Genomic DNA, 23,557 nt, shown 5'->3' with positions numbered 1-23,557 from the left:
AATGTACCGGTGAAGGAGGGGATGGAGACGGGGAGGTGCATGGTTACGGTGGTGATGTCTGAGGTGCTTGTGTCGGGGAGGGGGGTTGAGGACTGTAGGGTGGATTGGAGGACATGGCGGACTTGGGTTTGGGTGGTTCGGGGGAGAGAGGCGAAGGGGTTGAGGGTGGAGTGGGAGAAGATGTCTGGTGGAAGGGAGGGGATGGAGGAGAAGAACCCAGCGGATTGAAGGTCAGCGAGGAAAATGATGGTGTTTTCGAGGCGGGTTGCGCATTGGGGGGTTGGATGGGAGGGGGAGGAGGCGATGCCGTAGGGGAGGTTGTGGATGGAGAAGTGGTGGGAGTAGAAGGGGGACGCCATGGTTCTGTTTCTTCTATACTGTCTGTGCGGATTTGGTTTGCTAGTTGATTATGTTCATCTATAATGGATGTCTATGGTTGTTTTATAGTTCGTGATGCGGAGATGCGGGATCATGCATTTCTTGTCCACATCCCGATGAGTGGCTCTCCACCAGTCGTTCCGGACGAGTATAAGGTGTTTGAGGAGAACGCTTTCGGGTGTGGTTTGCACGGACCTGATAATTTATAGAATCGCCATCTCCGACTCATCACCGAGTGTTGCTGGTCATACGGACACCGATATGCTAACTCCGTAGGGTTCATGGCCTGCCAGTAGTTTATCTATCATGGGACCGATCAGAACTCAAGAAGATCCAAAATACTCTATTGTTTACTTCATTGGCACACATATTGTGTCTCTGCAGTATCCCAGTGATTTTGTCTGCACTCGAATTGGATGAGATATAAGTAGTCGGCATTCACCCCAGAATCACTTAATCTCCCATCTTATCTTCTTGTATTTCCTGGTCATGTCTTCATTTCTGATTACTGGCTCCTCTTGAGGCATCGGTCTCGAACTGGCCAGACAGTTGATCATCAAGCTTGTCTCTGAAGTCCAGCTTGTGTTTGCTACAGCCGCACAAGCAATGCTTCTCAGTTCCAGGAGCTCATGCGAGAGCATCCTGACCATGTCATCTTCATCCCTCTGTATACCACAGACGAAAATAGTGTAGCGAGGGCCACCAAATTGGTGGAAAGCAAGCTCGATGGAAAGGGGCTCGAGGTCTTGATCAACAATGCTGGCGTGTCAAAACTTGGATCGCTTGAGGAGACGTGCGTGCTCGGCCTCGAACTTCTATCGATTCAGTTAGCAAATTTGTCTGAGACGCAGTATGTATGACCTTGAGGCTAGACTTCGAGTAAATATCATCGACCCTCAAGCAGTAACCAAGTCATTCCTACCACTGCTCAGAAAAGAAAACGCGAAGAAGATAACCACCATGCAAGGTTTCCTCTCGACTCTTGAATAATCTCTACCAGACTGTCCCAGATCCACCAGCGTCGGTTCCTTCTCCTTGCAAAAGAACTTACAACGCTACCCGGCCCCATCCTATAAGATATCCAAAGCCGCACTGAACATGTTGACTCTGCTGTAGTCGCGTGCTTGGATGATGAGGACTTCACAGCATTCTGCATCAGCCCTGGCGTAAGTGTCCGTACAGTCGTGATGTGATAGCGTACGGACTGAAGTAGTGGAAACAGATATGGGGGGCACTGGCGCGGATCTGCCTGTAGACCTGGGAAATGAGGGTGCCTTGAATGTTGTTTTAGGGACCGAGAGGGAGGGGAACGGTCGCTTTTTCAACATTCATATGCCTGGGTGGGAAAGGAATCATGGATTTCATCAGTATAATGGAGGGGGGCTGCCATGATAATCTGAGGCGATGTCCACTATGCGAACTCTAGTGTTCTGATATATAGGTTTTATGAGTGTATCTGATTCTCAATTTGCAGTACTGAACTGGAATGGCCAAGCTTAAATGATATAGGCGGCTTTCCTGCCTTTCAATGGTCCGGAACAGAATGTTACTCTGTTACCCTGTCTGCAACAGAATCTTTCTTGATTTCGCTTTAGGTGATTTCTGGTGGTCTTGGTATTGTAGGTGAATTGAAGAAAAGATATCCTTGTTCACTGATTCTTCTGCTTCTTTTTTCTGAGCCGCCCTTCCCTCTTTCCTCATTACCTCTTCTTTCCATCTCCTCTTTCCCGCCTCCTCTCCTCCAACCGCCGCGTCTTTACTATCTTCATCCTCTTATTCTAATCCCCATCAAGCTCTGACCTGAGAACGGGCCTGTTCTAGGGGGCTTCATTGGATCACACCTTGGAAACCTGACAATGTTTTCACACTCAAAAGCGTTCAGCAGATCCAAGACGGGAGATTCAGCTAGGCTACACTCGAGAAATCTTAGTATAATGTGGGTCACCAACTACAAATATCAAGCTCTGGGTGGTTAGTAGGTGTCATGGAGCGTTCAGATTACTTGTACGGCCCTAATTTGTTCATAGGGCTACAAAGAGTTCTATGTCAAGTGTGTTTTTCATCTAGTAAGTCGTGCCCACCGGTATCGATTCTGTGTCCTTCTCCAATGTTGCTCGATTTGTTAACATTTAGAGGAGTGTCATCAGAACCATAACCCGTCAAATACAAAATAAGAATAACCCTCTCTCTCACACACATATTCTTCATGGAAAGCTCCACCGGTAAATCTAGTTTTGGTGGATTTTAACTTCTTTCACTAGAATCAACCCAAATTCATCTCAGACAGAATCTTCCAGAATGAGATCGGCTGATGATTCGTCATCAGTATAGATTCCCCAACCATAAGTGATGCATATATCTGCTCATTAGGACCATGCTGATCTGCCTACCTTGCTACAGAAATAAGCGCAACGGCACCGATGGCATCAGTAGCCAACCCACATATGCCTCGTCTCTACGAAACCGTCACTGTTGCAAATGCCTGCGGAATGGGTCTCGATGAAGCTTGGTGTGTGTAAGGCTGGTCTTAGAACGACTCCATTAAGATACTTGAGATATTGTTGCTGAGAGTCGGTAGGCCAACGGTCGAGAAAATACAAGTATGAAAGACCTTGGTGCATGCCCTACCGCAAACTGTGCATCCTACCATGCTGTGCTTATCGTGATCAATAAGTATGTCTTGACGTGCACTAGAAGAACTAGACAGTCATCAAAAATCGCCACATTCGATACTTAGAATCATTAGGGCTACCGGATTCAGCGCCTATAGCTTCGCCAGATTCGAAGATCAGACACAAAGGACGTGGCAATGATATCAAACAGGGCAAGGCTCCTTTTCCCAAGTTTTTTCACTCCTTTTCCTGGACTTAAAAATAGTCCGTGTATCCACTTACTATGGATAAATGTCCGGATCAATATGCTGCCCTTGAACCCCTGGGCGGCTTCTGCCGAAAGCCTTTGGAATCCACTCAATCGGCATGAGAATCGGGGATTTAAGGCAACCAAGCATCATCTACGAAATTCTTCATCAACGGGTCTTCGCGACATATGGCGGTCTGCAAGTTTCGTGCCTGCTTAGGGACGTACACGCTATGCCATTATCTATTGGCGCCAGACCACAAACAACCATGGGCAATCAACAACAGCTGGTCAGTTACCAAAGGCTTGTATGGGCCTCGCAGGCGCCTAATCCAGTCAACACCCCAAGAAGCAGTGAGAAGTCACTACCCTCTTGCTTAAACCGACCTGTCGAACTTATTTCCGCATCGAGCTGCCCGGAGAACGCCCGTACTTTCGTTTCCTAATATCAATCAACAATCGTTTCCCACTGAACCACATCTTGATGAAAGTTAGATCTCACCATCTTCAATCACTACGGAAGGACCTTGAACTCTATCGCCAACCACCCGAAAAGCTAAATCGAACTCCATCACCGAACCAATCCAATTCAAGCCAGCTAGCCAGCCACCTCACCCTCACATCCAGCCTCTCAGTACACACGTACGTGGCAATGGCAAACGAAACCCCGCTTGAGCGGGATGGGGGCCGCGGCAATGACAGTTACACAAATGTGGCGCGCGGCCTATCACCCCTACCCATACCGATCAAACACACTAGCAATGTACGTGTACCCTTGTTCCGGCTACATTTACATACATTAACCTATCTGTCTAATGCAGAACTACCTGACGCCGCCACATGTACCTACCTACCTGCCTACTTACCTTAGTCCGGTCAGAAGAAAAATCATTCTGAATGTCCAGGGGCGGTTCTTATCGCGGGTAGGTACAGGTTACAATACATCCAGATCCCTTCCTCCACGCGAGATTCGAGAAGAGAGCACAACATTCGCATCTCTCACGAGGATATGTAAGTGGATGTAGATAATGTGGATTTGTGGGTATGGGGTCGGTGGGATTGAAATGGCTTTTGCCCCCTTGGCCTTGCCTTTGGCTTTAGCTAAGGCCCGGTGGCGCCTGTTGGGGCTGATATAAGGGCTACTAGTTGAAGAGAATTACGATGATGTTGAAGATGATGATGGACCATACAATGTGTTGTTCATGCAGGTACATTTCACATGGTCCCTGGTTGGAGTAGAGACCTTGTTTATACAGAAGCTAGTAAGGAATGGTGGTTGTTCGTGTGGGGCAAAGGGGACAGGAGGGGGGAGTGAGATTTATACATACTTCGTGTGTGGAATACATCAGGTATAGAACAATGCCAATATAGAGACTGTGGCAAGGACAAGGGCAATAGAGACAAACACGGATGCCACCCTTCCGCGGCAATGGCTGTCTCGGGGCTATAGTTCATTGGAAACTACAGGGTGGAATATTTCCTATCGGGCGATTGGGGCGTATTCTTTCTTTTATTTGAAATTAGTGCATGTGAACTAACTCCGACTGACTTGATAATGGCAAACATCTCCGAGATCGGGTCAGCGGATGCCATGCAATGAGGCTGATAGAACTGGAAATAGATCAGACATTCACTATTCTTGCTGGATGCAATAAGGTATAGGAAAAGTGGAAATGCTAGTCCGTAAATATGTCCGTCCTGGGTTTCATCTATTTTTCGTGTTGGAAACCAGTTTCGTGTATATGTCGTAGGCCATCAAAGCATCATCAACTGCAGATTGTCCCCAGTCTGCATCTGGTGTACCGGACAGATAGGGGCAGCTGTCCCTGAACTTACCCATTCACCCGGTGTCATCAAACCCTGGCTCTGACATTGACATGGGGCATCATGTATACTCAATGGGCTCGACGACGCTGGCAGCTCAACTGCAGTTCCGGGAGGCGATGACTGCGATGTAGGCAAGGCGGGCGGCAGCCCCGTGGGGTGATTATTTTGTGGAAGAACGATTATCGCTTTGGGGCGTGAGGGCCCGGTACTCAGGGCATGCATAATTTGTGGGAGGGATGTCTCTTTAAAGACTGTTAGAATTCTAGTACTGTATCAGACGATAATATTGACGTACCTGTTGCTATGTAATAGTACGACCCGCCTGGGTATTGGATGGGGCCGTTCCATTGTTCGCAAAGAGGCGGGACGCTAGAGTCCATTGATGGATAAAGATTGCCCATATTCTGCATTTCGGGGTTGATGGAGTTTGATCGTGGATAGTAAAGGCTGTTTCGGAAAACAGTCGAGGTAGTAGCGTCAAGTTCATTTGTGGCATCGTATAATGAGGATGGAAAGGGCGGCTGCGGGGAAAAGACAGGTATCGGGCCTAGAGCGCTATTGCAGGATGAACAGACCACTCTGGATTGAGGCAAATATGTAGATGCCAGCAGCGACGAACCATCTGGGATGGGCGATGAGGCGTTCCCTTCGGGGTCGAACACAGGCGGCATCCGGTCTACTGGCGATGGTGTGAGTGTATTTGGATGATCCCAGCCATTCAAGCTGGCTGCCGCTCGTAGTTCACTCGCAATAACGCGCTCTTGAAGCTTGGCAATGCGATCCCGGATTTTACGCCCTGTTAACTGATGAGTGAGGTGCCCCCAACTTGATCTGTCGTAGATACTCACGATGATTGCGTTGTGAGAGCCGGTTTTGTAGTCTTCTCCGCTCAATAGGATCTTGCTTTTGTCCCGAAGCATCGTTAATATTCCTGTCTTCCTTTGTCGGCTGTGGCCGCATCTTTGTGGACATTGGTAAGTCCGAGAACTGGATCCTGCTGTAGTTGGATAGTTATGAGTGCGGCCTCAATCTCGATAAGAATATAGTGTGTAGACAGTAGGACATATGTCTAGGAAGGTAGATTTGAATAGTTTCAATCTTGAGAGAAAAGAGTGGGGTTCAGGTGGATCGTCTGAAAGCATTCACACTGAATGTTAGACATGTGCTGCGGGCACGGTAATATGGAGACTTGTTACCTTCGTTTATAGACAATCTTACACACTTTCAGCTCAGCGTATAGACTCAATAGATTCAGATCCCGGAGCTTGTAGGGCATTCATCGATCGGTCTGATTGGTTATGTCATCCGGATTTACGAGGTTGCGCAATGAGTGCAACATCATCCCGGGCATGGCCAAGGAATGAGGAGGCCCTAGAGGCAGTATTTGAATACCTACCGCGCCTGGTTACTCGAACCACCTTACTTTTCCAATGGGCTCACGCTTCTCGAGCGTCTGGGGTGGAATGGGCTACTTTCCATCCGGCTCGTTGGTACATGGTCCGTGATGTTCGGGGCCACGTTCTGCCTCCAATCTGCAGCCTTGATCCATGTCTCACGGCCTTTTTTCGGCTGTAGAGATGCCCAGAAAACAATGACCCATGGCTTCGAGGCGTGTGCAAGGCTTTACTTGGCGCTGCGGGTCAATTGGGTTAGGTCAAACAATGATCAATAAAGGGCACCGCCCCAATATCGAATGGGTCGGACAATAGAGATCGGTCCAGATCAGCCAGCTAAGACCCCTCAGCTGATTTGTTGCACGTACATCTCATGGCCCGACCCCACTAAATCCGAGCACCGAGCCAAGGCAGTGATTTGTGAGACAGTTTGACGGCCTCGCAAGCCGTGATGCACGGATATGCACGCCCAACCAACCCACCCAGAGCGTCTAAGAAAATCCTGTAAGCGAGTTATGCGGCAAAGATGACATAGCAGAAAATTACCTCGAGAGCTAATCAGGATCTTCTGTGCCTATCATCACGGGGAATCCTTGCAGAACTTCACTCAGTGGGAGCTCCGTGACCTCCCGAGAACAACACTCTGCGATACCACTAATTGGTGCGAATGCTACTCTTGAAACACCAAGTGTTGCAGAGACACGCCTAGACCAAGCGGAGCAGTTTCCAGTTGATATGATCGTAGGGGATTATCAGAAGTAGTGAGAGGTGAAGAGGCTTCTGAGGATTGATTTGTTGCCGAGTATAATTTCCAGATGACAAACGTTATCATTAAGCACTGAGACCGTCACGAGAAAACACCTGGGGTACAGACCAGGCAAATGGTCCTAATACTTTGTCGCATATGGTGCGCTATAAGGGACGAAAGTATTCTTATCTCGGGCCTGGGCAATCAGACCTGCCTGGTTCAGTTACCAATCCGGGATAGTGGCCAGCCAACGCCAACAGGGATCAGCACCCACCACGGATGTCCCCGATGGGGGATACACCATGCTAGATATCATGGCCGTATCAAAGAGAGGCCTTACTGTCGGTTCTACAGCGTCCGAGAGAAGGGGCAACTCGCCCTCAGGTAGGAAGCCAGTCAATGGACGTGTTAGAATGGTGGCTCTGCTGGCCTGCGCTCAGCGTGACGGCTGATCTGCCGTCAGCATTGCAATTTCGCCGGGGTCCCCTCGACGAGGGACCAATGAGCTCTTTTGTACGTAGGCGAGCTTGGAGAAGACCAATCCGAATGGCTAATGACATAGCTCAACAGATGGTATGGTATTGATCCCGGTAAAGTGGAATCGAGGTCAGGGGAGTTCGTATTCAGACTGAAATTTCGACGCCAGTGGGCTGAGAGACACTGCCAGATGATCCAGCCTTTGTGCAACCCATGTGTATGGAGTAGGTCGGAGAAGGGGAAGATGGTTGGTAGATCCCACCGAGAGAAACAAGCGGCGTGGGATTGAGAAGAAGGAGGGAAGATGAGAAAAGAACCAGACCAAGAATGAGGAGAGAAGGAACAATGAGAGGAGCTGGACCGGAGGGAATCCCGTGACAGGCCGCGGTCACGGGCAGCTCAGCTCAGCTCAGCTTCGCTCCTCTTCCCTTCCAGCAACTCTCCGAGACTGCGGTGCCATTGCGACCTCCCCCTGTCAGCGTTGCCAATCCCGCCCTCCTGGAGGCATGTCCCCAGGCCAATCAACCGTTCCTGGAGATCTTCCTCTCGGAATCCAAGGAGATTCTATGGTGATCCTGCAGGAAGATCGATAACAAGCGACAACAGCAACCCACCAACTGATCCGATCGATCAGAGGGACAGATGGTGGCTAGAGGCAGCCTTTGCCTGCGGTGGCACTCTTTCATCCAGGTTGGACTCACTAGGTCCTTCCTTGCTGTCCGTCCTCCATCCATCTATTCAACATTTCTCATCACCGATCCAGTGCGCTGAAGCCATTCGTCTACGATGGTCCACGTTCGAGTCGGCCTTTGACTTCTTGATCAGGTTTTTGTGACTTTTTACATTGCATATTTTTCTGGGATCAACTCATCATGCAAGTCTGAGACACCGTGCGCAAGCCGCTCCATTTGAGCTCACTCGTGCTCGACCCTGCGGAGTTCGCCTGGGTGCTGCTTTGATTCTACAGGCCGCACCAACCAGGGACTTGTCAATTGGGCAGACTCTACAAATTACGTTCATCCGCTGCTAACCTCGTGAACCATCCTGTGACCATGCTTTGACCACTAGACAGCCTAAAGCGTTGTTTCATTGCGGAACACTTGGGTGATGCATATAGGCTGAACTTATACCCTCGACAGGTCGCTAAGACGGTCCGTTCTAATCCTTACACTACGGCAACGGCGGTAGTCAAAGAGTTGGAAAGGTATGGGTCCATTCGAATCAGGCCTGGTCTAGTCCTTTGGCCCTTCCTGGGCAAGGCTTGCATAGGCCCATCGATCACATGTCAGTAATCCTAAATTACCGATTTTGCTTGTTGGACAGGGCATCCTAGCGACAAGGTTACCAACACCAAGTGCATTGGATGAACATCTCTACAGCATGTTGGGAGCTCACACATACTATTGTTGGCCAAGTGGTCTGGTGGGCCTCCTTGTTCGCATCTAAGACACTGATCATGGGATAACGAATTATGCATTCGGTCTGAGCGTCGTCAATATCTTACATAAAGCATCCATTCGGATTGGCTATATCGTCCAGATAATTAATCAGGTTCCATAATGTCGATCAGATTGAAAATCCGTCTGCCATAATTCCTTTGGCTGCAGGAAGCAGTCACATCATACGTCATTGCACTTTTTATAACACTAATACAAGACCTGATATTCAACACTGACACCAAGGGATCCAAGCGATACCACCTGAAGTTCTGAGCTTTGAGAAGGCATTACTCTATCTCCAGAACAGCAGTCACCTCTTTCCAAGGTCTTCTCCTTGGAGTAACGGCAGCTTCCAATCGCTAAAGCTGGTCATATGAGGACTGGTTGGTCAGGAAAATTATCGCCTGGGCAAAAATGTCCGGCTTACATAGTGTCGCTTGAGTGAATTGGTGTCCTGTTATGTTATTCTCCGGTGACTTGACTTCGCTGGGCGCCCATCATTCTATGGAGACAATATCAATCGAGGCGCGGTGTCCAAAGATTGACTCCAACATGGCAGCCTCTAAGTGGCTCCAAGAAGATGAGGTGCGGTCTTTTTTATTCGAAAGGATGAGCTCTGACATACTAGAAATTTCGATCTGCTGTATTCACGGACATGCCATCTAACTTCCAGCTTCCGTCTGCCTCTTTGCATTGACACGTCTTGGAGTGCGCCCTCCAACGGGTTCCGGTAACGATGTTTGTTGTATCACCTCTTGCTGCTCATGAGTGTTCTACTGTAAGATAGATCTTTAATCAGTGAATCGGGCTCCATATTCTGATGCCCTCTAGACTGGCACAAGGTGGCAGGACGATGGTCCCTCCTACATGTGTCAACAAGGCCTGAGCTTTGGAAGAGATTCTGTGGCATCGCTGTGCTGGTGTGTCTCATCACACAGACATGCGACACGCGCTATCGATATCGATGAACTACCAGTTAGCCCAGCTAGGTAAACATTCCATCAGACCCTACTATTTGGATAGTACTACCAAGCAGCATGAGCTTGGATATTTCCAACACAGCTAAGTGAGTCTGCTGCTTGTGGCAAACCAAGGCCATCTGCAGAGGGGATTTGGGACTGCCCGAATATGGCTCCGATACATAGGGCGACATGCAATGCGGATGAGCTCTGCAGACTCTATGAATTACATACTCAGGTGGCAAGAAGCTGATATATAGGATCTAGAGCTTCCTTACCCGCAGGACGCGTACACCTTACACTGCGCCGCGGCCCTCCAAGGAGCTACGAGCCTATGAACCTCCAGGATTCCCTAGCTTGCTGTCCTATAATCGGCTGCAGTGACAGTCAGTGTGTCACGGCAGATCCACTATCAAGTTGGATGGTGATGCAATGATAATCTAAGTCCTACGCGCCTGTTAGACAGGAGCAACGCAGCACGATGAAACGAACGTTGCAGAGTCACAGCAGATAGTGGTTACTACTATCCCCGGCACCTAAGGCTCGCTGTGCACAAACTTTCTTCACGATCTAGATTCACCAAGCCCTACCATCTATGATGTGGTATCTCAAGTGTCCTACAGGAATGCAAAGATCAAAGCCCATCTAACGAACGCTTAGCGCGTCTGAATTAATTGTAAGCCTCGACATACTTTGATATCAATACGCTTCGATAAGAGTAGCTAAATTCCTAGTTCAAGCAGCGGCATACCAAAGCTACTTCCAGACCCACAGGTTTTGATATATTGCATACCCTGCATGCATATAGCTGTAGCGTACTCCCACCAACAGCTCAAGACAATCTGACTGCCTACTTTATTACTGTGATCAACTCAATTAGCATTCCGTTGTCCTGACAAAGCACTATATTTGATGCTAGCTATAAGTATTGTCATCTACTTCAAACCAAACTAACCACTAACTCCCACCCCGCCCCCACCACAGTTTCTCCACTAACCATCACCCAAGACTCATTCGCTCATCCATCAAACAACGGGCCCGGGGATAGCATTGGACTTGCTGAAAAACGTTGTGTCGATGTATGTGATGATCGGGACATCGGTGGCGGTTCTTCTTGTATGGACTAGGTTTGCAATGTTTGTGATGTGGTGTGCTTGTGCGTGAGATAGTATATTGGTGGTTAGGGGGGAGGGGGGAGGTTAGAAACGGGATGAGGAGAGGAAGTGGGGAGGTGGAAAGGGAGAGGTGGGGTGAGGAGGGGGTTCATTGGGGTGAATTGAGTTTGGTGGACGGGATTCATGAGGGGGTTGGGGAGGAGGGTTGGTGGTGGTGGTGGTGATGGGAATGGAGATGGTGAAGGGTAAGCCGTACGTATGTGGAAGACGTTGAAGATACGGCTAAGCATGGAGTCACAAAGAAAGAAAAAGAGAAGAAAAGAAAGAAAAGAAAAAAAAAAGAAGTGATAGCATTCCGAATTGATTGACAAGGTGAGAGGAGTTGACTATGGCTGGGATAGTATCAGGGATGATAATAATACTAGGCATGATGTGGTAATATGTCTTGCAGGGTGGGGTAGAATATGAGAATTTGAGACGGACGTGGCTGAAGGTTGAGAAATAGAATATGGTAGACTTTGGCTGAGTGAGGAGCTTAGGTAGATGGAGTTACAGTCATGGATTGGATAAGATACATTGTGTGGTGGATGTAGTCTCGTCAATCCTCATTATGATCATTGAGTTGGCCATCTCATACATTATAAATAAACACACATTTTGGATATCATAGGCATGTGGGAAGTAAACAAAGAGGCATGGGTCAATGCTCAGCCAACTCGAGGCCGGGGCCCGGTGATTGCATAAAAGTCCAGGGGCTTAACTGTGAATGCGCCGTTGTAGTTGTTACCGGCACCATCGGTGACATAGTCCTTATCTGCCAGGTCAAACTCCACGTCCTTCATGATGCTGATGAGCGTGAAAAGAGCCCATTCCCATGCGTACTGCTTTCCGATGCACTCGCGCTTGCCGTTGCCGAAGCCCTTCTTCACGGCAGACGGGAGTCGGTCGTATTTTTCTCCAAGCATGCGCTCTGGCTTGAATGCATTGGGGTCCTCGAAGACGGCGGGGTCACGGTTCACACCATACAGGACGGCGATGAGGGCTTGCTCACGAGGGACCTCGTACTCGCCGCCTGCGAGGAGGACTGGCCCCTCATCGGAAGGGATGGGTTCCCGGTTGAAGCCTGGAGCGGGGGCGGCAAGTCGCATGGTTTCTTGGAGGATGGCAGTGCAGTATGGGAGGGCGGCCATGTGCTCGTGCTCGATCTTCGCGCCGGGGCCGCCGACAACGGCGTCGATCTCTTCCCGGGCGCGGGCAATCACTCGCGGGTTCTTCATGAGGTAGTAGAGACCGAAACTGACGAGGTTGGGTGCCGTAGCGCTTCCAATGAATACATTTATAATCTCGTCAATCATCTGCGTTTTATTCAATCCTTCGCCGGTCTGCGGGTCTTTGCCCTCCATGATAGCATATAGCATGTCCTTCTTGGCGGACGGGTTGGCGCGCCGGTGTTCGATGCAGCCGGCAGAGTAATCGCGCAGGGCTTTGTTGTAGGCGGCGAATTTGCGCTGGTAAACGAGCCAATTTAGGATCTTGAGTCGGGAGGGTCGCCGGACAGCTTCCGTAGTGGCAGCTTCCATGGCTTTGATGAGAGATGGTTCTGGGCCCTCCAAGCAATGTAGACGCTGGTCAAAGAAGCAGAGCATGTTGGCGGCGTGGTTGAGGCGGTCCAGATCATTCGTGACGCTGACACGCTGGCGAGGGCCAGCAGTCCATTTCTTGATCAGATCCGTCGACACCTCCCGCATATCTGCGAAGACCTGCTCAACAGCCTCCCGTGAGACGAGCGGTGCCATAATCCGATGCGCGACTCCCCAACTCTCCATTTCGTTATGCTTCGCTGTAAATAAGCTGGAGTGGACTGCTTGGCGGATTTCGATGATGGGGCCAGTCACACATTTGCGAAAACGTGTCTCGTCGCAGATTTCCTCCAACAGGGCAGCGCCCGTGACCAGAACAATGTCCTGGCCAAAGATAGTGACCTTGCAGATGGGACCTGAGAAGCGAAGAGGACTCACGTCAGCCAGGGCACTGAGCATGAGAATCGCTGAAAGACTCACGATACTTAGCTGCAAGCTTATTAAACGAATTCCAAGGATTCGAGGCATTCACATCGAACACATTGCCAAGGAGAAAAACTCCCGGGGGCTTGGGAATCGGCGACGACATGATTGATGATTTGGGGAGGCAGACAATCCGGGAAAAAGAGCCAGCAGAGGTGAGGACGAGGGGCTAACTTATAAGCCAGCCCACTATCCTCCACGCAAAATCTTGCAGAGCAGCATCTTCTTGCCCGTGCAACCTCCATTGAGGCGTCCGCTATTGTGAATGGTCCTGGCAAATGTGTGGCTGCAGATCTCAGCCGAGCTGATTCTCGCCGAAGCGCACGATGATCCCTTCAATAGTTGGCTGGTCGCTCCCTTGGGAGCTCCACTAGCGGGATGCCAATGGCCCAGACGTCGCAGACGAAGAGCCGATCGGCGCACAGATCATGGTTCGTGGGGAAAGTGAGAGCTTCCTTGCTTGACGCGACAGGAGAGATGCCACTGATAATGGATCAATTTGTCAGCGGCGCTGCGACAAGGGTAAAGTCAAAGCTAGATAGGGGCTTGCGGTGTACTGAGTGAGTATCTAGGTACTATGGTAAAACCTTCCTGGAAAGCCAATCAAGTCAGGAAATATTATCTCGAGGGTGAGATGGAGAACCCGCCGAAGCGGATGGTCCATCTACTTACTTGCGAGGGATGGTTTGCTCAGCTTGGGCTTTGGTGCCGTCCCGAAAGGCCCCATCGGATCCCCACTCGTCTTCCTCTGGTCTTTTCCTTCCTCGCCTCTTCCGTGTCCCTTTTTCACGTCCAGGAAATTCATCCTGCAACCTCCCCTCCCCTGGGCTTGGTGGCGTCCTCTGTTAACGATGACAACCAGCGAAGCAAGATTTCAGGTTGCACAAGACCTCTGGCCAGGCTGCCAGCGTACGAGATCATCACCAAATGGTTCATCCCAGCCGATCGATCCCTCCCGATGACCCGGTCCAAGCACTTTAGTCTCGTGGGGTTCTGCAGAGACCCAGTTTACATAGGTATGGGCGAGCTGGAACAGTGGAACTAGCCGAGTCAAGGACAAGCCAATCTCCGCTGGCCTGACAAATCGCGTCGCGGAAGAGCGAAGCTGATGGATGGCTGGGACTCCCTGGCAAGGTTTGAGAGGTGTCACTTTCCCCGCCCCGAGGAGATTAACCACTCCCTTCCTCGTCAGCATACGAGCTGCTGCAGTCCCCCTTGGGATGACCTGGCAATGTTACTTCTTGTGCTCAGCCGAATTTTGGTCGCATTATGGCTGGACCTGTCCGAAGGCAAAGCTGGAGGAGCTCACCGACCAAGTCTACTAGGTGCAAGGTGCAGATCGGCACCATGACATACCAGTCGCATGGTCGCAACCTGACAGCAGTCATGCAAGACCATAAACATTCCAGTCCATACTCCGTATTGCAAACACTATTCGTACATCACGTCTATCGATCAAAAATGGCACCCACCCAGTGGTATCTCAAAACAAGTGTCGCCGTGCAAGGGTCTATACAATGCTGAATATCCTCTTCTCCGACGCCTTCAAACTCCGTAGTCCAAAATGTTAATCAGTTCATGCTTACAATATCACAGAGCACCAACCGTGTCATCAGTGAGTCAACCTCAGCGCGTCGAATTCGAACATCAGCCGGCTGTCCATCAAAAGGAACGACTCGTATCGGAGGCCTCGTTCGCGCCGGTGTACTTCCGACCACACAGAAATACTGCTATTCCAGACGCTGCCATACCCCTCGAAGAGCATGCGCCAGTAGCAGGCTTCTGCCGCTTTGGTCAAGTACCGATCCCGGAATGTTCGCACGCTGTTGTTGGCAATTCGCTCAGCAAGACTCGGGTCTGCCAGAAGAGGCTCAAGCTTGTCTTCCAAGTCGCTGAAATCCCGTTCAACCTCGACGTAGTTCTGCTGAGGACCGTCCGGTACGAGGAGATAGTGATGGTGTTGAATGTACTACAGCCGATGCACTACAATGACGGAGTTGCATGCCTGCCGGTATTTCAGGGATGCAGAATAGGAACGACCTACGTCGCACGCAGAGTCAATACAGGTGGGTCCAGCAACAAGGACTCTCCAGGAATCTCACCTTCTACATGCGCAATAAACATGTACTGACAATGGTCCTCCATGCGTATGATATTTGTCCGCTGGTCCCAGTTGACCTGCTTCACGTTGCCCCACGGCTGGTCTCGAGCAGCTTCCATCAATGCGCGGCGTAGCTTCGGGGCAAAGCTAGGTTTCCCTCGCCAGACCAGCTCCTGTTTCTTCTGTGACCAGGGAACATCCGTGCGTTTGATACGTTCGACGACTTGATCGTATGGCCCGAGTGAATTTTGGATATTCTCCCAGGCCCAGAACCCGAAATCAGGCATGAGCCAGACCGCCTCCTCAGTTGCAGACCGTGCAAGAACCCAGATAGGATGGTCGGAGCTGGTCACATCTTCGACCTTGTCCTCCACCGAAAATACAAACTCTATATTCTGCCGCATGGCACGATTGGTATCTGCAACCAACGCCCGGTGGATTGCACTCAGCACGGCCACGATCTTTCGCCGATGATCTTCACCTTTTGACCGCGCTGCAGCCACATACAACTCACCGTCGTGGATGAATGCTCGAGCCATGCCATATCTCAAGGGAATCTCGTCCAAATCCTCGATGGCAAGCGCACCTTGCGATTTCCAAAAGGTCGTGGCGCGAAGCACATCTTCGAATAGGCCAGGGAATGCGGCCATACATTGGCCTCGGTCCAGGCCTTCGTTACTGCCATCTCGAGCAGGCTGGAACTTCCACGCCGGTGCTGGCGTGCGCTGTTGGACCAGGTCCGGGTGCGAACACGTCAAGCAGCTGGAGCACTGAAAGGTGGTGGAGGTTTGACAGGCACAGTGACCGGCGGGGATCAGCTGTGTTAACAGAGGATGAATGTAGTCGCGGTCTGTATTCACGCCATACCAGATGACGATGATGCAAGTGAAACTCAACAAGCCTATGGTATAGAACAGACCAAGAAGATAGCCCTGGCGGATGCGCCAGCGAGAGCAACCGGAGAGTGCCATCGCGAATGGGCAGAAGAGGAAAGCTTGACCCCGGGGGGGATTGATCGCATTGTAAGGGCAGTCGCACCCAGGTCAAGGGGAAGAAGTGGGGAGAATGAAGGGAACGGGGCGTTATTGACAGCACCCATCATGTGCGTACTATAATGGCGATCCAGTCAGGGGAATGTCGACCCTGAAAGGGGCCGTGCATGGGGAAGAGAAGACGGAGGGACGAGAGCAACATCAACGCATGACGCGGCAATGGCTGCGATTCCCTGGTTGTAGCATCTGAAACAGTCGTCGCTGGGCGATCCTTCCCCGGGCGGCCGGCGGCGCCAGCTGCCCTGCGGGAGCTGATTGGCTGGGGGGCCGATGGCCGTTATCGGTTTTGATATTGAGCTTCTATAATTGCGATCTGACCTATGCCACCCCATTCCCGAGAACGGAATTCACCTCTGCGTCCACGACGCTGCCTAATCGCAGGGGTTCCAGAGCATTCTGAGACCAATTCAAACAGACGGTTCGTAGACTCGGCCAGAATCCCGCCCCAGTCCCACATGAGGCGGTGCTGGTCTCAACAGCGTTGCCGTTTCGGATGATCGCGATGATCAGGGCGGGATGAAATGAACACTGCTGGGGGGCTGCACTCAATGGCCCCTCCTGCTGGATGTCAGGACACCAACGTCTCTCATGCTTTATATTGCAGAGACCACGCTGGATAATCTCCTTGCCTCTCGTGTGCGCCATGCATGATTGCTTGTACCCAACGGCCAGCTGGGTCACAGCCATGGACAGTACACTGCCTGTCCTACATAATACTATGTGCTAAGGCTACACTACTATGTCAGTACCAGATACAAAAATGGCGACTTGCTAGGATATAACGAGGCAGTTGGCGCCACGCCATCTCTCGAACATCTGCGGGATTCGGTTGGGACCGGTTCGCCTTGTGCATCGCTAGCTTCGAGGTCTGAAATTACCATGAGACGTGCAATTCGAACGACATGAGCTAAAGAGACTTGCGCATGCAAGAGGGGTTGGAATTGATTCGCCTCTCGTGCGGCCAAGTCGAGCTGACGTGACGACCTCGATCACTCTTCCACGCAACGATCTAAAAGGAAGAATGACGCCTCAGTTGACGGCTCCACTTGGGCCCGCCTTGGTGGATCGCGTGTTGCGGCTGAGTGTGGCCTCTTCTTCATACACTTGGATAGAACGTCCATGTAAGTTACCGGTGAACCACTCCAATTCCAGGTACAGACTAGCTATTTTTGCTCATGCTGTTCGATCCTCGAGACCACAAGTCTTCATACTAAGTTTTGTTCTAGCTTACCTCCTTTAATCCGAATTTCATGGTGCCTGTTACATTAGCAGTATTAAAATCCGTCGTCTGGTTAGATACTAATAACAAGACTCTATCGCCAGAACCAAAGTTCATTCATGAATGATCGCGTCAGGCTCTGAGAGCTCTGGCCACGTTAACAAACCTGATAATCAAGCCAATTGGGCTTTCCGAATGACTTTACGGCCTGACGATGACAGTCAGGGAATGAATGCCCTGCCTGCATGTGGAGGGGATGATTGGCATGCGATGACTATCGCTGAGGTTGGTCGGATTATATCAGGTGAAAGGGTGAGTCATTGGACCTGAGCTGTTGGTATTTGGTATAGTATACTGTGTATAGGTGCAACGGTCATGAGCAACGAGTGCGGAGTGCCTGGCTATAAAGGTATCGGGTCGCTTCATCGATAGTGTTTGATATGTGGCGTGTAATGAGATAGACATGTATATAATGATGGATACTATAGTCTCAGGATATGGACCCAACAAACCAAATCATCTTTATAACCCGTTTTTTGGTAGCAAGACCGGAAAATCCCTATTTGTAGGGTAATACTAAATACTACTACTTAAGGAGGCCATTCAAGGCTCCCCACCACTAAAAAGGGTTTGAAGAAGCCCCTAGAATACAGGAAAAAGCCCGGTGCGCCTGTGCTTTATTTGGTCAATTGCTGATTGTTGTGGTTAGAAAAGGGGTCCTGGGGATGGGCATAGTTGTTGATCTTATATTCTGCGGGATTGGGATTGGGATTGGCGTTGTGCCGGGAGTGGATTGAGACATGGTGGGGGCGGGGGTTTTCTTTATCTGGTTAATTGAGAACTAAATACTCGGGTGGTTTATTTTTGGTTCTGAGGGTTTGAGGTGTAGATAAGTAGGTGATTTGTCCGGTGCGGTTTTGGTTGCTTTTATGCTGAATCAGAGTTCAGGATGGTATAGCTGAGAGAGATCGAGGGGATGGGAATGACTATAAGGCTGATCTACGGCGTGCATATGCTAGCGGAGTGTAGCTTATTCGGTACGGGGAATTCTCTGTGGGGAGTTTCCAGGCTAAAAGTAGATAGCTGAAGAGAGAAGCACAAAGATTAAAGCCTTCTTCAAAAGCTAGTGATGTGCTGGTTTCTGGAAGTCATCCAGACATAGGCAGTCGGCTGGTCACCGGTAATTGCTTTTCATGTCCATTTCAATGGCTGCCGTGGATCCACAGTTGATCTATGCTGATGCAGGCACATTCCGCATGCTTGTTTCACTTCCCTGTTGGTTGTGGGCCTCGCTAACGAATGATTACTTGATGTTATCTTGTTGAGATGCAATGCAAATCATTGATAACAGGCTTACTGATGCAAGGGTAGTCTCGCTGCGAGTAAGATACGCTATAGTCTGCGGATCGCCCACACTATCGATATGCTGTGATCACAACGTGGCGAACAATATGATGTGACTCGCGTTATTAGGAGTTCAGTAAGTCCAGCTTGCTGGACATCCTCCCTTTCGTTCTTACAATAGGTATCACTATGGAGCCAGCTCTTGGAGATAGTGACTGTGCCGAGGTCCAAGCGGCGAGTCATGACGAGAAGGGCGATTCTGTCAATAACGCAGACCTCTCACCCTTTCCAGAAGGAGGATGGCGGGCATGGTCGGTAGTGCTGGGTGCATGGTGTGCCATCTTCCCAACGATGGGAATAATGAACCTGAACGGGCTCTTAGAAGAGTGGCTGGCAGAACACCAGCTGCACGGTCAATCGAAGGCTTCCATCTCGTGGATCTTCAGTCTGTGGCTCTTCCTCTTCTACCTAGGAGGCATCCAGATCGGTATGAGGTTCTACCCCCAAGCCTAAACGTCTACTCACGCGGTCTAGGGCCCATCTTTGACGCTCATGGTCTCAAGTATACCCTTATCCCTGGCTGCATCGGCATGTCATTGTCCATGATGGTTTTCAGCGTCTCCCACGGTAATATTAGTACATCGCATCCAGTGTCCATTGTTTGACGGTTGGCAGCATACTACCAGTTCATTCTGGGATTCAGCATCCTGGGTGGGCTTTCCGCATCGGCAGTATACACCCCCAGTGCCGTGTGTATCACGCACTGGTTCCTCAAAAGGCGTGGCCTAGCAACTGGGATTGCAACAACGGGCGGTGGTGTCGGAGGAATCATTTTCACCAACGTGTTCGGTATATTGAGCATCCGGATCGGGTTTCCCTGGACCATTCGCATCCTGGGGTTTATATTCATGGTCAGCCTCACGACCAGCGTCGTCTTCCTCAAAGCACGTCTCCCGCCTAGTCCAGCAACGGGTAGCAAAATCGACATCCGCGCGCTCAAAGAGCCGGTCTTCACTATGACTTCCATCGCGGTCATCCTCGCCGAAGTTGGCCTCATAGTTATAGTCACCTATTTCCCTTCCTACGCACAGTCCCACGGTGTCACGGGCGCTCTCTCCTACCAGATAATGACGATCGTGAGCGCAACGTCCATTGTCGGCCGGGTCATCCCCGGAATCTTAGCGGATTTATGGGGCCGCTTCAACGTCATGTTTGTAACCTGTGCTGCGTGTACTATCCTCTCCCTGGGGCTGTGGTTCACCGCTGGCACCGACCAAGCTAGTATCCTGGCGTTTGCGGCGCTGATCGGATTTTGGAGTGGACCGGCGATAAGTTTGACACCAGTATGCGTGGCGCAAATATCCAAGACAGAGCATTATGGCAAGCGATTTGGGACGACCGTTTCGCTGATGGGGGTCTGCTTGTTGGTTGCCATTCCTGTGGCTGGTGAGATACTGAAGGGGCAGAACCGAGGAAACGTGAATGAGAGGGAATATTCGGGGTTGATTGTGTTCTGTGGCGTGGCGTATGCAGGGACCTGCTTGTTTCTGTTCCTAGCTAAAGGAGTAAGTGTAGGATGGCGAGTGACCAAGATCTTCTAAGAATGCATCTCCATCCATGAAAGTAAGCTCGTTGGAAGCATCCGGCCGGGTTCTGGATCGGGAAGACGCACGGGCCCGCAACGCGCGCTTTGGTTCCAGCAAGAAGCCGACCAGCTTCATTCTTCCACTTCGATTACCTGCCCCCTCAGTCCTTCCTTCGGTGCAGTCTGCAGCGGTAGATCCGCGCCTCAATTGACCCGTGCCTACTTCATACTTGGCGGCCTGCTCCTGCTTGCCACCGTTGGCTTGGACGAAGACCCGCGGTCTGTTTACCTCCGTCGCCCCTCCAACCCGCCCCATGCCTTTCAGTCTATGCGACCGTCCTGATCAACCCCTCGCCTTCGAACCTCCCTCATCTATTCGGCCATGGAGAAGTTCCTGCGCTCCTGGCGTCAGGATGCGCTGAATCGGGGCCAGCATGATGCGGCCATCTACATCGGCGACAAAGTGTTCGCGCTGACCAGTAAGTGAACATCATCGCCCTCTGAGCAGTGTTAATCCTGGGTGCTTTCTAGACAGCGATTCCGATGCCTTCTGGCTTGCACAGGTCCATTTCTCCAACGACAACTACGCACGCGCCCTGGCCCTGCTGTCGCGGAAAGACCTCATCTCGAGAAGTACGGCCTGTCGCTATCTGGCCGGGCACTGTCACATCAAGCAGAACCAGTTCGACCAGGCGCTCTTGGTCCTGGGCGACCACAATCCCACCCACCTGATACGCAGCAGCAACAGCCGCCGCAAACTCCAACACCTCAACGGCCCCAGCCATGTCACCTTACGGAACGGAAAGATGACGGCGTCGCGCATCGACCGGAGCGAGGAGCGGGAGAAGGAAGATACCCAAAATATTCGGTTCGAGGCCGCAATGTGTTACTTGCGGGGGCTCTGCTTCGCGAAGCAGAATGCGTTTGACCGCGCCCGCGATTGCTACAAAGATGCCGTCCGTATCGATGTGCAGTGCTTCGAGGCGTTTGACCAGCTGATGAAGAACTCCCTGATGTCGCCCGCCGAGGAACTGGAATTCCTCGAGTCTCTGGACTTCGACTCGGTGTCCAGTCCCGATCCATCGGTGGCGCAGGAAGCCGCCCATTTTACCAAAATGCTCTACACCACCCGACTGTCCAAATACTCCTCTCCGGCGATCCTTTCGGACGCCACCGAAACATTGTCAACCCACTACAACCTCGCGGAGAACCCGGATATCCTCCTCTCGCGCGCAGAAGCTCTATATACCCAATGCCGGTTTGCCGAAGCCTTAGAACTCACATCATCGATTTTGTCCACCTCGCAATCCGCAGTATCATCGCAGATGACGCCTGCGGTCCATATGCCGGCTCAAAGCCACCTCGGTCATCCGCCTGCCGTATACCCCTTGCATTTGGCGTGCCTGTATGAGACGGGCGCCACGAATGCCCTCTTTCTTCTGTCTCATACACTAGCGGACCATGCCCCGGAGGAGTCTTATACATACCTTGCTATTGGTGTCTACTATTTATCCGTCTCGAAAATCGCCGAAGCCCGACGCTACTTCTCCAAAGCGTCCCTCCTAGACCCACATTCGGCGCCAGCATGGATTGGCTTTGCTCATACCTTTGCCGCCGAAGGAGAGCACGATCAAGCCATTGCGGCATATAGCACTGCCGCGCGGCTGTTCCAGGGCAGTCACCTGCCACAGCTCTTCCTAGGGATGCAACATCTCGCACTCAACAACATGTCCTTGGCCCATGAATATCTGTCAGCAGCCTACGCCATGTCGACTGGCGCGGCATCAAGCTCTGCTCCCTCGGTCCGCGCCAATCCGTCGGAACTCACCTCCTTGGGTGGCGACCCGCTTGTCCTGAACGAGCTGGGAGTGGTTCTGTATCACCAGAATCATCTTGAAGGCGCCGTTGAGTTGTTCCGCCAGTCCCTGACCTTAGCTACATCGCTGCAGTGCGAGCCTGCGGCCTGGGTTGCGACCAGAGCCAATTTAGGCCATGCGCTGCGCCGAATCGGCCGGTTTGAAGAATCGCTGGAAGAATTCGACGAGTGTCTCCGCATCGGGGCTGCGGGTGCAAGCTTCGGGTATAGCCCATTCCTTGGAGGCAGCGGCGGCAATGCTTCTGGCGTGGCCTCGTCGGGCGTCGGGGGTTATGAGGATCGGGGACTGATCGGGTCCCTGCACACTGCTCGCGGCCTGGTATTATTGGAGTTGGATCGCATCATGGAAGCGGTGACGGCCCTGCACGAGGCAGTGCGTGTTCTGGGAGCCAGCGGGGGTGGAGATGCTGCCGGTGGCGCTGGGATTGCTGGCACGCTCTTGTCGCGGGCGCTGGAGATATGGGCACTGGAGGGCCAGGAGGAGCCGGTACTGCTGGACGATTCTCGGACCATTGCGAGTCGCAGTTCGACGCGATCCTCCAAGGGGAAGGGGCGGGTTTCGCGACGACGAGGCACTGCAGAGGAGACGTACGCCGAAGAGTGGACCGACGAGGTCGCTCATGTGGATAGTCAGACCACGGTCACGGAGGAGACAGCGGGGGAGCGGGTAGAGATGGAACTCGACGAGGAGGCGGATGGATTGCTCCGGCAGGCGATGAGCCGGGTGCGCGGGGGGCGCAGCAAACGGCAGGGACTGACAGAGATGAGCGAGGGACGCAGCCGGGGGTCGAGGATGCGAAGCAACGCAAGGCACAGTTAGTGATTGGGACTTTGGAGCATAGCAACTGGGCGTTTGGATATACCCTGGCCTGGCACGGTTATAGCATGGTTCGGTTATAGCGGCGTATCATTGTTCATCCCTTAGCATACCAAATGAGTATCACATACCATCATACAGCATCTGTGCATTCTACTCCATATGCCGTATGCCATACAATGAATCGTGCACTGCCCTTCATATATCTCTTACTAATCATATGCACGCATAGATAAGCTCGCAGTCACATGACATTATCGCATCCATCGCATCGCATCTCGCCTCATCCTGACTCTCAACGCCT

At 51.4% G+C, this 23,557-nt stretch overlaps 7 protein-coding genes across 7 annotated transcripts; 3 read left to right on the top strand and 4 right to left on the bottom strand.

The window, feature by feature from the left end:
- Positions 1–7: 7 nt before the first annotated feature.
- On the bottom strand, positions 8–359 carry BO80DRAFT_471804 (Fumarylacetoacetase; the record flags this gene model as incomplete). The annotated part of the gene is made up of 1 exon (XM_025723109.1): positions 8–359. A coding segment is annotated over one exon (352 nt), but the record flags the coding sequence as incomplete, so codon positions are not given.
- A 3,230-nt stretch (positions 360–3,589) lies between these two features.
- Positions 3,590–4,321, top strand: BO80DRAFT_25737 (uncharacterized protein). Its single transcript, XM_025714701.1, has 2 exons — positions 3,590–4,000; positions 4,059–4,321. Exons 1-2 carry the CDS (start codon positions 3,722–3,724, stop codon positions 4,260–4,262), a joined length of 483 nt encoding a protein of 160 aa, XP_025577415.1. The 5' UTR covers positions 3,590–3,721; the 3' UTR covers positions 4,263–4,321.
- A 593-nt stretch (positions 4,322–4,914) lies between these two features.
- On the bottom strand, positions 4,915–6,213 carry xanC (transcription factor xanC). The gene is made up of 3 exons (XM_025714695.1): positions 5,913–6,213; positions 5,360–5,860; positions 4,915–5,306 (listed from the first exon to the last, which is right to left on the bottom strand). The coding sequence occupies exons 1-3, from the start codon at positions 6,034–6,036 to the stop codon at positions 4,993–4,995; spliced, it is 939 nt and encodes a 312-aa protein (XP_025577414.1). The 5' UTR covers positions 6,037–6,213; the 3' UTR covers positions 4,915–4,992.
- Positions 6,214–11,783: 5,570 nt separating this feature from the next.
- BO80DRAFT_25667 (putative cytochrome P450) lies at positions 11,784–13,600 on the bottom strand. The gene is made up of 2 exons (XM_025714690.1): positions 13,257–13,600; positions 11,784–13,192 (listed from the first exon to the last, which is right to left on the bottom strand). The coding sequence occupies exons 1-2, from the start codon at positions 13,363–13,365 to the stop codon at positions 11,904–11,906; spliced, it is 1,398 nt and encodes a 465-aa protein (XP_025577413.1). The 5' UTR covers positions 13,366–13,600; the 3' UTR covers positions 11,784–11,903.
- Positions 13,601–14,871: 1,271 nt separating this feature from the next.
- On the bottom strand, positions 14,872–16,331 carry BO80DRAFT_453771 (uncharacterized protein; the record flags this gene model as incomplete). Its single annotated transcript, XM_025722036.1, has 3 exons — positions 14,872–15,183; positions 15,244–15,299; positions 15,362–16,331. 3 exons carry the CDS (start codon positions 16,329–16,331, stop codon positions 14,872–14,874), a joined length of 1,338 nt encoding a protein of 445 aa, XP_025577412.1.
- Positions 16,332–19,164: 2,833 nt separating this feature from the next.
- BO80DRAFT_403045 (MFS general substrate transporter) lies at positions 19,165–20,576 on the top strand (the record flags this gene model as incomplete). Its single annotated transcript, XM_025717629.1, has 3 exons — positions 19,165–19,462; positions 19,510–19,602; positions 19,651–20,576. 3 exons carry the CDS (start codon positions 19,165–19,167, stop codon positions 20,574–20,576), a joined length of 1,317 nt encoding a protein of 438 aa, XP_025577411.1.
- A 141-nt stretch (positions 20,577–20,717) lies between these two features.
- On the top strand, positions 20,718–23,375 carry BO80DRAFT_378019 (anaphase promoting complex subunit CDC16). The gene is made up of 2 exons (XM_025716718.1): positions 20,718–21,039; positions 21,092–23,375. The coding sequence occupies exons 1-2, from the start codon at positions 20,943–20,945 to the stop codon at positions 23,254–23,256; spliced, it is 2,262 nt and encodes a 753-aa protein (XP_025577410.1). The 5' UTR covers positions 20,718–20,942; the 3' UTR covers positions 23,257–23,375.
- The last annotated feature ends 182 nt before the right edge of the window (positions 23,376–23,557 follow it).

The sequence above is a fragment of the Aspergillus ibericus genome (genome assembly GCF_003184845.1).
Source record: "Aspergillus ibericus CBS 121593 unplaced genomic scaffold BO80scaffold_11, whole genome shotgun sequence".
In the NCBI taxonomy this organism is placed as follows: Eukaryota; Fungi; Ascomycota; class Eurotiomycetes; order Eurotiales; family Aspergillaceae; genus Aspergillus; species Aspergillus ibericus.
Note: the sequence above shows the minus strand (reverse complement) of the source record. Positions and strands in the feature narration are given on the sequence as shown.